At 38.5% G+C, this 13,157-nt stretch overlaps 1 protein-coding gene across 2 annotated transcripts in view; it reads right to left on the bottom strand.

Moving 5' to 3' along the window:
- The window catches only part of PEPD (peptidase D), a 145,121-nt gene that overhangs the window by 116,250 nt on the left and 15,714 nt on the right, over positions 1-13,157 (bottom strand). For both annotated transcript variants that reach the window (XM_076349138.1, XM_076349139.1), the window contains exons 4-6: positions 4,875-4,938; positions 2,789-2,836; positions 1,052-1,113 (exon numbers count right to left, since the gene is read on the bottom strand). In XM_076349138.1, the coding sequence (XP_076205253.1) occupies positions 1,052-1,113; positions 2,789-2,836; positions 4,875-4,938 (174 nt within the window). The remainder of the gene's footprint in view (positions 1-1,051; positions 1,114-2,788; positions 2,837-4,874; positions 4,939-13,157) is intronic.

The following is a 13,157-nucleotide window of genomic DNA, read 5'->3' as shown; positions in this document are numbered from 1 at the left end:
GTCTAAATGTCTGCTACGTTGGTCCCCAATATCCCTGACAGAATCATTAAGTTTCCATTTAGGTTGTAGAGGGGAGAACAAAGTAATTATGGAATCAGATTCCAGATTTCAGTTCACATGACAGAGAAAAGATGATCCCAGCAGAAAGCATGCTGTCGGACTACACAAATGAGTGCCCAGACTTGCAGCAAATTCTGTGCATTATGATCACCACTGAATAGTTAATATGCTGTCGACAGAGGTGGATGGAGAAAAATACAGCAGGGTGACTGGGAGTCAAAGGACATCTACTCAACATCTCAGTATGAGTGTTTAACAGGCTTTTTAATGGGAGGCTTTGTTTCTTTTTTGCTGTACACTTGAGCTAAAATGGAAAATGATCTCATTTTAGGATATTGTAACAGAATAGACAGTTGTATTTCATTCAAAATTGAGGCCATCATCCTCACATCCCAGAGCAGGCTGTGATGTAGTTTTATTTACTACCTTTTCAAAATACTGCATGCAGGAGGACATTTTCACCCCACTAGTAGCCAAACTTCATAAAAAGACAATATCAAGGGACACTAAAAGATCACATCTAGCCAGAAAGGTGATCTTTTATTTTACACCTGTAATGCAACATCTTTTCAGAAGATTGTGCATACCAGGATCCCTAATATCTACCTTAATTCCATACAAGGAAGTCACTAAAAGAAAGACACTATGCGTAAAGATTCATTTTTCTGAACCTGAAAACCAAATATTCCAATCCCAAAAGTGGAAATGGAGGTAAGGGGATGGGTCAGTTTGGTTTTAGATACTTAAAGCAAACACAGAGAAAGAGAAACATTGAATGACCTTAGATGCAAAAGAGATTTCCAAAAATAATCACCACTGTATTTCAAGTCATAGAAACATGTCAAACATTTTATTTCCAAAGAAATACCGATACATTTGATCTGCCATTCAACATCCTGTCATTAGGAAAAAACATCATTTAATGTGAAATATAAAATTAATTCAACATAACCATACAACAATTAATGTATAAAAAAGCCTTGTCACTTACTGGCTGATTCCCTCAAACGAAGCTTCTTTGGAGACATTTCCGCTGTCAGTATTAACACCACGCTGGGAGGGAAAAGATTAAAGGACCATGATTCTGAGCCAAACACAAGTATTTAAAATTTAAATCACAGGGAGAACCTGACTGCAGTAAGTCTTTAGGAAAACTTATACGTAAGTTTACCTGAATCACTATAAATAAAAAAACCCAGACTGTTTGTTCAAATGCAGACCAATATAAGAAATTATTTGTTTCATAAGAGACCAGCGTAGAACTCAGGTGAGTATGTGGTGCTTAGGAAAATGGCAAGCTTTGATTTCTAATTCCCTTATGTCTTGGGACGGAGCTATGAGACCTATACAATAATAAAGGGCAAGGGAATAACAAATGGGCAAGGTTTCTTCTAAATTAAGTATTTAAAAATAAACTATTACGCACTGCCTTGGCAATGCTTACTATTTAAACTTGCATGCCGCTCCCCTAGAGCTTTCCATTCAAGCAATTAGCATAAGCAAGAGTATTTTGGCTGCTACACAGCAGATGAACACTTCTGACATGTGCCTGGGAAACCCTGTGGAGCAGTGTTACAATTCTGTGTCTGGAATAAGACCACAGGAGGAGAGGACCAAGTTTCCATTCAGCCAGCAGAAAGAGAAGTGCTCTTTTCTTCTCTGTATACTCCTTCATGGCAGTGGGAGGAATGTGAAAGCATCACAGCTCCATCCTCTCAGCCAGGAATTAGGTGAAAATTCCCAATTACAACAGGATGCTCACAGAGTGACAACTAATCAACAACTTGATGTGTAGAAATGAACAGTAAGAAGCACAAGATGGTCAAATATTCCCTTTCCCACTCATCTCTCTTAAAGAACATGAAAAAAGCTATAGGGTCATCTTTTATATGTGTATGTATACAAATATAAGTGGAAGAAAGACTGAAAACTATTTAGGGCCTCTGTTCTTAATGGATAAAGAAATCGGATCTCATGTTATGTGACTGCTTAAGGAGGGATATTTTGTAAGACTTCTGTCTGGCAACTATCATGGGAAAACAAGAAATCCAGGAGCTGCCACTGCATTTGCCGTAAAGGAAAGCTCAGAGTCAGCAAATCATTTCTTATATAGATTGGAGACGAGAAATCAGATATTCTTAATAGTGAGAGGTTTACAAAACATCTGTCAAGGAAAGAAGCTGGGGAAGAGGTAATGGGGAATAAGAAACTTGCAGGCTTTACATCCATTCATTCATCCTTCTTCCAGAGAAATAAGCAAGCACCATTCAAAATACTTGGCAGGTGTGTGATATCACTCCCTCCTCCCAGAAGTTGTTCTTACCAACCCACTCAATGCAGAAAAAGTATTCCCTGAATCCTTGCAGGATTCCCACAGAAAGGCCCAAACATGCTCATGACATGACCAGAGCAGTAAAAGAGAAAAATGGAGTTTGGAGTCACCGTACATAGCCTGGAGGATAGCATGGTCGACGTTAGATAGGCTTGTCATGTTTTACCAGAAAACAGATAAAACTTTTGGCAGAGAGAATATGAACTGGAAGGCCAGAGGTTACAAATCTTGAGATCATGGACAAGCCAGAAGACTAGATGACTATACACAGATAGCTTCAAATTTGGCAAAGATGGGGAGGAAAAGATAGGGAATGACAGTGCAAAGAAATACTGAATAAAGTGATCTCCTTATTGAAGAAAATGGGTAGTGATTCTTCAGAATAATATGACTCACCAAAGTAAGGAGCACAGCAGGTTTCTTCGAAGCCAAGACACTGGATATCTAAAAAGAAGTTTTAGATTGCTATTATTTTTCTTTTTTTCTTCCTTATAATCACATTGATACCAATTTCATCAACATTTGCTGTACACAAAGTAAACGAGCTGCAAAGACAAAAAATGCTCCTCTGATACCTTTCCGATATTGTAGCATTACCTGACACTTGCAGGTCAGTAGATCACAAAATATTTAGACAGAAACGTAGTGCTTAAGTTGGTGGTGTCCTTTAAAGACATAAATACCAACTATAACTTAAGATTAAGTATATTGTCATCATTTGGAAGACAGAGGAAGTATGAGTCAAAAAGCTGTAATGTCACACAGAAATAAGGAATAACAGGGTACTCTCTATCCTCAACACACTACTGCATATAAAACACACATATGTTTTATTAACACATTATTATGTTACAATGTGCTAAATACTTAGTAATGAATGTTTACTGTTATTCTCACTGGGTCATCTTTTATTGACTAATACTTCTATTAGGCTCCTTCAGTATCTTTCAAACATTTACAAACTGAGAACAAAATCATTGGGCTTGCAGAGAACTGGGCTTTCAGAGCAGCTGCAGAAAGGTGGGCACTGAATTACACATTCCTTGAGGCAAGGAACAGATGACACAATTCCATGGAGCACAGTTCTACCAACTTTAAACGAGCTTAATAGCACATTAATAACATTAACAAAAGAAAGCATATGGCAGTGAGGTATAAAAATACAAATTCCACTTTTTTTTTTTTCTCCCCATGAAATATCAGGATTACATACTCACACATGTTGGTCATTTGTTGACATAAAACTATCCTGTAAATAAGGCCCACAGTGTCCTGATGGTGGAAAACCAATTCCTTGGCAAAAGTTATAGACAGAACCTTTGAAAGCTGAACAGTTTTGTTGCAAGCTTCAACAGCTTCTACCTACAGGTAGGAAACAGCTTTTATGTTGGGACAATTTACTGGTCCACATAAAGAGCTCTTTTTCCCATCAATGAATTTTTTAAGCAGTAAGAAAGCAGAGAATAGAACTGCAATAAAGGCATTTGCTGATGGAAAGTGATCCAAAACAACTAAGGTGACCTAAAATAAATGTGATTTTTAAACATCAAACGTATTTTCCACTAGCAATTTTCACCATGTGACAGATGAGCATTGGAGCGCCTGCACTCTACACAACTCCAACTCACACACGTCAAAAAGCAACCTCTCCACAGCTTCCTCCACCCCTAGCTACTGAAACACAGGATCAAACTTCTCTTCATAGCTGGACTCATTATGAAAATTAAATGAAACATCCTCACAGCTGATGAGAGCAAAATTTTTGGTCTAGTGAGTCAGAGTTAGTGCTCTGCAGAGACAGAAGTATCAGAGTCTTCCTTTTCAAGCTGCTCTCCATGAAAATTACCCACAGAGCTTGGCAAGAATACTGCCCTCACCCTGCTGAGCCTTCCTACCAAAGAAAAGATAACTGGCCAGGTGCATAAGTATACAAACATCTGCTCAGAAACGAAATGAGAAACCTAACTAAGCAAGTCACACTTGCATTTAAAAATATGACTATATTTACTTATTCAAATATTAGAATGATTCAACATAAACTAAGAGTAAGGCAGGCAGCCCTTCCACACAGCTCCTTGGAGGCATAAAATAAATGTAAGCTCCCAAATCAGAGCTAGGACATGCAACCTCCCTGACAGCAATCTCTCAAATCTCCAAGGCATTGCAAAAAATGTATTTAGCAACGTTTCTGTCGGATAAAGACACAGACTGACAGGTCTCATGATGCACAGAACATGTTTATGAGACTGTCTTTGGACTAAGACCTTAATGTTCAGCTCAAAATGGCAGACTTTTAAAAAGAAAATTAAAAAAATTACAAGTGCTTTATAAGAATGAAGGATGCTTTCCAGTAACTGGGGGGGAAAAAAAGGTCCCACCAAGTCAGGAGACATCCAGTAAGCAGAGGACTAAAATTAAGCGAAGTCATTGCCACATACTGATTTTGTATCCACAGAAAAATATTCACAGACAGACAACTCACCTCGTTCACATAGTGGACTTCATCCACAGCGTATTTTTTCTTGAAGAATTCAGGGGGATGAATCCTTTGGAAACAAAAGAAACATTTGGTTTTAGCTTTACTGTTATATTTAATAGGCCACAGACAAAGAAATAATGTCCTCTACTATCACAACAATAGAATCAGATATGAGGAATGTTTTAATAATCTTATCCTTGACTCCATTTCTCAAAATAGGAGATTACACAGAAAGTTGCCATGGCTACAAAAATCAGTGTGCTTTAATCTAGTCCATGCTTGATACTTAGATTTCATGGTCTCCTCCTGAATTAAAGGGGTTTTTTTCCCCATTCACTCTACACAAGACAGTTTTGGTAAAAATTTTTGCCAGCCATTTGTATACAACTTTCCAACTCGCCAGATGTTGGAAGGATGTGGAAACAGCAAAAGACCAGTTTGCCCTGTGTTATATTCAAAGAATGAACAAAACATTCATTTTCTACCCTGGTAGCCCCTCTGATGTGAGCATGAAGTGGACTGAGGGCTATGAAAACATGGGCCCTGCCACCTCTATTCCTCAGGACACCAGAGATCCACTCCTCTAACCCAACAGGATGTGCAACTTTACATGTCCACGTCCAAAATTAAATCACTTCTGCTGTCTTCTCCCCTGATACCCAACCAGAGACTTTTTTCTAAATGCAAGAAGAATGGGGGAGTCCTGTGAAAGACCTACTTGCAGTCAGTTGGCACAGACACCGGTGTGGATCAGTGCTCCAGGGCTCCCCCACCAGCCCCCGTACCAGTGGCTGTACCATTGCTCACATGCTTTCACTTTATGGTAGCAGTCAGTTATTCATGAGACTTTAGTCTCTGATTACAATCTCTACCCCCGCCAAACTGAAATAAATATAATCAGTGTAATTCTGAAAATATCATCTCAAAAGAGAAAACAAAAAAACCCCCACCCACCTTACATCCTTCCACAGAGTAAAGAAAACAGGAGAAAAAAATGTGGTCGGAAGAGCCAGAGTTTGGAGGATCCTGTGCATTTTGCTTCCTGAGAGACAGGAGGAGAGCAAGAGGTGTGTGCAGGACTGAACCTTCAGCTCTTTAAACATTAGACTACAAGAGCACAAGACCAACCAGAAAAAGAATAAATTAGGCTGGAGACCGAAGACGAACTGCAGTGACAAACTGCAGAAGTGGTAGGACAAACAGCCCAGCATGTTTAGGAGGTGCTCCATAACAAAGGCATGTGCTGTAGCTGCCTGCAGTACCACGTGGCTAGAGCTCTGATTTATGTCATTTTTTTCAACCTTGTGCGCTCGTTTTTTATTTTACATTCCTTCATGCTCCAAACACTACTGGGCTAAGACATGAACAACAACATGAAAACGTTTATGGTATTCTCAAGCAGTAAATCACAGATTTTTTTAAATTTATTTATCTGTGAAAGTACTACTCCAAAAGTAACACAAAAACATCTCATTATATGTTCCCTTTTGCAATGCTCCTTTTGTGGACTCTTCCCATCACTGTTGGAGATTTCAAAGCAATTATCATTTATCTTCTCTCCCTGGCTAATTTCACATATAATTAAAAAAAATCACTTGTCCTGGTTTTGGCAGGGATAGAGTTAATTTCCTTCCCAGTAGCTGGTACAGTGCTGTGTTTTGGATTTAGGATGAGAATAATGTTGATAACACACTGATGTTTTAGTTGTTGCTAGGTAGTGCTTACACTAGTCAAGGACTTTCCAGCTTCCCATGCTCTACCGACTGAGAAGGCTGGAGGTGCACAAGGAGCTGGGAGGGGGCACAGCCAGGACAGCTGACCCCAACTGGCCAAAGGGACATTCCATACCATGGGACGTCATGCTCAGTACATAAACTGGGGAAAGCTGGCCAGGGGGGGCCGCTGCTCGGGGACTGGCTGGGCATCGGTCGGCGGGTGGTGAGCAATTGCACTGCGCATCAGTTGCTTTGTGTATTATTATCATTATTACATTATTATTATTATTATTATTGTTATTATTTTATTTCAATTATTAAACTGTTTTTATCTCAACCCACAAGTTTTTCTCACTTCTACTCTTCCAATTCTCTCCCCCATCCCACCGGGGCCGGGGGGGGAGTGAGCGAGCGGTTGTGAGATAATAATGGTGCTCAGTTGCCAACTGAGGTTAAACCACGACATCGCTATATCCTCTTATCTCTCTATACCCTGTATTTTATAGTTCCCTTACCCCAACTTTTGCATACTGTTTCTCCTACAGGCATCTCCTTTTCCCCTCCTTCATTCCTCACACATTCAAGTACTTTAATGTTCCAGAAACATCACAAACAGATTCAGCACTTTCCGTTTTTGTTCCCTTTTAGAGTTTCAACCAATTCACCTGGTATCAGAAGAATCCCAACTGTAAAACCAGCTAATTTATGGCCAACGGTAATTTATGGTAATATATGCTTTTTAGAGCAATACCTCTAAAGCACCATTTACAATTAGCTGCATTGTTTGAATCCAAGAACTGTTTCTTATAAAGTAAATATTTCTTAAAAATATGCCCACAAACGTGCTGGATTTTATTAACTTCATTTAATGCCGTTTAAGTAAGAGTAGGTCTCATCTTCCGACATGCCAATAAGAAAACTTTTGTCTTTTCACAAACTGGTTTTCAGTTTGGGTTTTTTTTGGTAGTTGCCTCCTATAGTTGTGTGGTCTACAGCACACTGCTGCTAATTTAGTTCTTTGGCTATGGTTAATATTAATCCATTATTGATTCCATTCCACCTGTAATCCCTCCAACATCTCTTCTGATGTACACTATCACTCTTTTGAGGAACAGAAGTAGCTCATCATCCTTTCAAGGCTGAGGATTTTTTCTCTACTTTGAGAGAAAAAAAACCCAGCAGCTTCCCACAATCCTCCATCCTCTCTCTCAGCTATTAAATTAGGTCATCTTCCATGATACTTTCGACTCCCATCACACCTAATGACAAGCTGCCACGTTTCCCAGATGTGTACCTCCTTGCTGGTCTTGTTCTTGCTACTTTGCTTAGAAGTCGGCAAGACTTCTAGTACGAAGTAGAGAGCCAGACTTCTCAGCTCTTCTCTGAAGCACTCAGGGCTCTGCCTCACTTCTTTTCCTCAGCCATTTAGCACCTCTGACTAGATGGTAAAATAAATTCTCATAGACTTCCCACAAACTACCATTCCCTACCCATCCCATGAGAGCCATGATGCTTCAGTGGTGAAGCCACCTCTCCCACTGGGAAGATTTCTGCAAAGACCTACCCTATTGCAGAACCGTACAGGTGGAAGGAAAAAGTGCACATGGAAGTCTGTGTTAAAGCAGAAAAAATCTGTGCTGTCACCTATAGAAAAGCAGTACAGAAGGCAAAAAAAAGCTCAGGGAGAAAGAGGAGCAAAGATGATCCTCATTGAGACCTTTCCATATTCTCTCCAGTCTCTTCATTTTTTTCCCCAGTTTAGTGGGAATCTATGAAAGATTATTATGCACCAACATTGTAGTTACTGTAAAAAAAAGTACCAGTGTGGAGTTCCTTAGCAGAGACAGGGCTCAGTGTTCATTTTTATCCAATTTAAATGCAAAACAGGCTAAAGTCTAGCACTGACCATCACTATCACAGGGAATGGTACCTCCCACAGAATGCTCACTGGCATCATGAAAATCAGAAATTATATTCAGTTATGATAATTTCAAGTACATCTGATACTTCATAGAGATGAGGTGTACTTCTCTCTACAAACAACTCTTAGGCAGGTAGAATAAGTTAATTGGTTACAATTTTTAGGTTTGGCTTTGTCTTTCGTAATGCTGCTATGGGCTGCCAGTTTCAAAATTCTGATTAATCACTGCAGAGACTACACACAAAAAAACCCCACAGCAAGTCATAAATTAATTAGAAGGACCACCCAAGTGGAAGATGTGATCCCAGATATTATTGAATCATGTCTCTCCTTACCTATCAAAAAAACCCCAAAAAAATTCTGTAAACAGATGTGAACAGAAGCAACGGCCTAATTTTTACAGGCTTTTGGGACGGAAAAAAAAATGTGCAAAAATTTTTAGATTTCCTGACAACATAAATTAGCAAAAAACTACAGAGAATAGTGCACTTCAGCCCTAAAAAGGCTCAATATCCTTTCCCTATAGTTTTCTAATGCCAGCCAAGCAAATACCAGCGTTAGTTAGAAATGTCAATAGTTAGCTTCCAGAATAGTAGGAGTCATCATTTTATCTTATAATGGAAATAAGCAACTCCAAACTCCTGGAACTGCATCATGCCCAAGTACGCATGCCCAAGTGGCTAGGTAAAAATCTGCCATCTCATAGTTTATGGCCATTAGAAAGAAAAGATAAGAGTCCAGCACTTCTATTTATTAATAAGAATATAGTCCTCATTTTTTGTCACCAAAGGATCCCTTAAACAAGCGACTGTCTCTAGTTCACCACTTACAATTCATCACAATTTCCAGTCCAGTGAAAAAGCTTGAGTTATTTTCAGTTTAAACATCAAAGCTGTTTACATCCTGCAGATGCTTCCTACGTAACTCTTCCCTCTTCCATGTTCTTCTACCCAATCTAGTTCACCTACTTGGTTTCTTACTCTCAAGATTTTCATAGCAATTGGGAAATGCTGAAGATGGCCTAAAGATGTGAAGCTACATTTTAAAGAGAAGATTCGAATTCTGATGCACTGTCTCATTTTAAAAGCTAAGGTTTTATTAAAGCACCAAATATTGAAGATTCACCCTTCAATCATAACAAGTGACAACTTTATTATAAACAAAATTCTACTGAGGTAGCAACGGGAAAAAGAAGAGGAGGAGGAGCAGCAATACTTTCACTATAAAAGTACAGTGTGGAATGCTAGGTCAGACAGCAAAGTAATACCCCACACTACCTATACTTCATTTCTCTTATACATCGATCAAACACGAAAACCACCAGCAAAAGAGTAAGGAGCATAGTATTAAAAACTAGTAACCAGGAATCCCAGTCAGTCAATCAGCTTAGTGAAAAATTCCCAGTTTATTCTAAACTTTTCCATTTGGTTTAACTAAATTCACAGTGGTAGGTGATGGCATGTTTAAAAACCAAGATGCTTCACCAAATCACAACCTAACCACGCCAGTGCAGATGCTGCCACCAATTTTGACAGACCACAGTATTACGACTGGCTTCACTTCAATGCAATCCTTCAAACAGGAATGGAATACTGACTCCTCTGTTTATCCATCAGTAAGATGAACAGCTCTGACATCCTATCTATAAATACACCAAAAAATAGATTTTTAAGCTTTTATATAGTTGGACAAAATTAAAACCTCTTTTTTTTTTGCAGTATTTTATTAACCATGTTGTGTTTCCATTTTAAACCAAATAAAAACTTGGTCTCATTGTCTAAAACCATTTTAAAGCTGTTGTTCATTACACTGCACAAGAATTCATAACAACAAATCTTAAGAGATTTGTACAAATTTGACATTACTGTAAGAATTCCATTAAGCAACATTTCTTTGTATTCTAAAGGACTCTGAAGCAAGAGCCTCATAATACCAACATGATAAAAGAGTGTTCTAGTTTTCAGAACTGCATTCAGAAGAGAGGTACAAATGAGATGGATCTAAATCACAAATGCCAAAGAAAAACTGTGAACAGAATTTATAACAGCTGATAGCTGTTCCTGAAAGAAATGCATCTAAGCCAACTGCTAATATATTTGCAACCTAATTGCTGATGTACATTCATATGTGTATGTTTTCATTTGCATCTAAATATTCTTCCAGACAATCTTCAATGTATATAACAACTTTTTCCTACTGGTCGCTTTGTATTTGCATTTTTTAATGCTTCTAGGACAGATTTTCAGTTTTTAGCTTTTACAGTGTACCAGCTCTAAAATGAAATTCAGCTTTTCCTGAAGTAGTCCAATTTAGCTTTTCTTCAGCATTTCAGTTGAAGTTCCTAATTCAAGATTAATCTTACTGCATAGCCTAGAATGTAAAACTATTCCTGTTGGAAAAAAATATCCTTAATGGTATGTTCATTACAAAAATTGGAGAAATTCCAATTGGGACTAATTTCAAAACATTTTCTACAAATTCTACATTTTGTTACTGAACGATTACAGACACACTCAAATAGATATGTACGTATACACCTCAGAAATGACCTGAGCACCTTTAGCAGAGCAAGTCAGGAGGTCCCAAGCTTCCTGAAGTGTGCAAGTTGACTGCATCGTCTCCTCTAAAAGTTGCACAGGATTCCTCCCTCCCCACAACACAGATTAATCAAAAAGCTTTAGCTTTCTGCACCCTGTTAACACCAAGAAGCCACACCGTTCACTGCATCAGCCAGTTCTGCACCAGTCCACTAACAGACATTCAGTCTAAGAAAAAGTCCACTGAATTGCAAGGCCCTCCATAGGGCTGTCTTAATGTCAGCGCTACTTTTACATACCTTCCATTTCCTAACATATCTGCAAGCGATTCACAGATTATAAAAGCCAGGAGAGATCAGAATAAGCACATGTATTTCATTTTTAGTTTGATTTCTAGATACTTTGATTTTCAGACATCTGATACTGTTATATGTCCTGCTGTTAGATTTTGCTAACAGCATCCTCTCTCTCTTCCCTACTCAAATTCTCACAGCAGCCTGGAGAAGCCCTTGGTCAGCTCTTTTAAAATATTTGGATAAAAAAAGTGACCTTTAGGAGCTACTTAGCTTTCTTTAGGTTTACTGCTGGAATAGAAACTAGTTCATCGCCATCAATTTGTGATGCTTCACATATTTTTTGTTTCTCTCAAATACAGAATGAAAATACTTTATTGAATATTTACCTTAATAACAATGCAGAAATGGCAGTTGCACCATTTCCATCTACCAGCAGAAGCTGTTTGAATTGTAACTGCCAGCTTTGCTTTCTCTTTCATGTTGTACTAATTCCTTGCCTTAAGCTTGTCCTGTCATCCACCTGGGATTGTTCAGAGCTCCCCGTTAGCCAAGTTCCCTTGTGATCAGCTTGTCGGCATAGTCAGACACGTAAGAACCATGAGCATACTTACGTATTATAGGTTTTACGTGCACTTATACGTTACAAAAAACAGTTCTTCATTTCTGTTGCTTTACACCTACACAATTTATAACAAACCTTTAATTTTAAGATTTGAATGGTTTTACAGAATTCCTTAAGTCTTCATATCTGGCCTTGTTTGTGTTTTGAAGCTATTCTGCAAGAAGGGTGCCTTACTGCACTGTTACATATAAGAGAAAGCAATACATGTATCCTAACATAAGCTCCAATGTGAAGTAACCGTTCTCCTGCAAAAAGAAATACTAAGTTAATACCGCATGGTACAGACAACAAAGCAGTATTCCAGGCTCTCTGACCACACATGCTATCAATGAACATATATTAGGGCCAAATGATGAGAATCACCTGCAATTTCTAAGCACTGAATCTGGCTTTAGCCAAAAAAACCATCAGCATTCATTTAATGTATTTTTAAAAAGGATGAGCAGGAATCTCTAAATGAAAGTCAACAACCATTTTGAGGATCTCTTAGTATGTCAGGGAGGAAGACAGCAAGTACTGACACAAAGCAAGACATGCCATACTAAAGACTATCTCCTGCAATTAAAATACAGATCCACAAGTCTTGTCCACTGCTTATGTCTTTCAGATCCACAGCTCCTGGCAGTTACCAGAAAGTGATGTTCTTACAAGCAGTAATTAAAAGTAAGAATTAACATAGTTGGAACAATAACAGAATAGGTAAATATCAAAGACACTATTAATGACCAAGTCTAAAGCAAAAGGGTTTCTACACAATAATGTTCAGGGTACAGTGCTCTCCTAAAAGGTCCTACAAGTATTATTGCCTAAAATGCATGAAAAATTGTCCAAGCTCATATCACAAAATCAGAAGAGGAAGATTCTTGATGCAGTGAGACAGAAAAGCTAAAACTAGCAAACTTCACAGTAAAGCTTTCTGCTTTACAGGAATACAACAGTATTGCTTCTTCCTCCATTCCACCCTAACTTTCACATTCAGAGTAACAGATATAAAACACCACTTTGTGGCAAATTCACTTTGCCTTGAGCAAATAGCCTCTATTAAGCAAAGTAAATGCCTACATCAGCCTGCACATAGTGCCTGTACGTGGCACTGCGGCATACACACATTTACTGCCAGCAAGTCATTGCACGAGTTACATTGCGTTTTTCCTCACTTACATGAGAGGAAACACATGCACAAGGAGTAAATTGG

The sequence above is a fragment of the Aptenodytes patagonicus genome, chromosome 11 (genome assembly GCF_965638725.1).
Source record: "Aptenodytes patagonicus chromosome 11, bAptPat1.pri.cur, whole genome shotgun sequence".
NCBI classification, from domain to species: Eukaryota; Metazoa; Chordata; class Aves; order Sphenisciformes; family Spheniscidae; genus Aptenodytes; species Aptenodytes patagonicus.
This window is presented reverse-complemented; position numbering and strand designations above follow the sequence as displayed.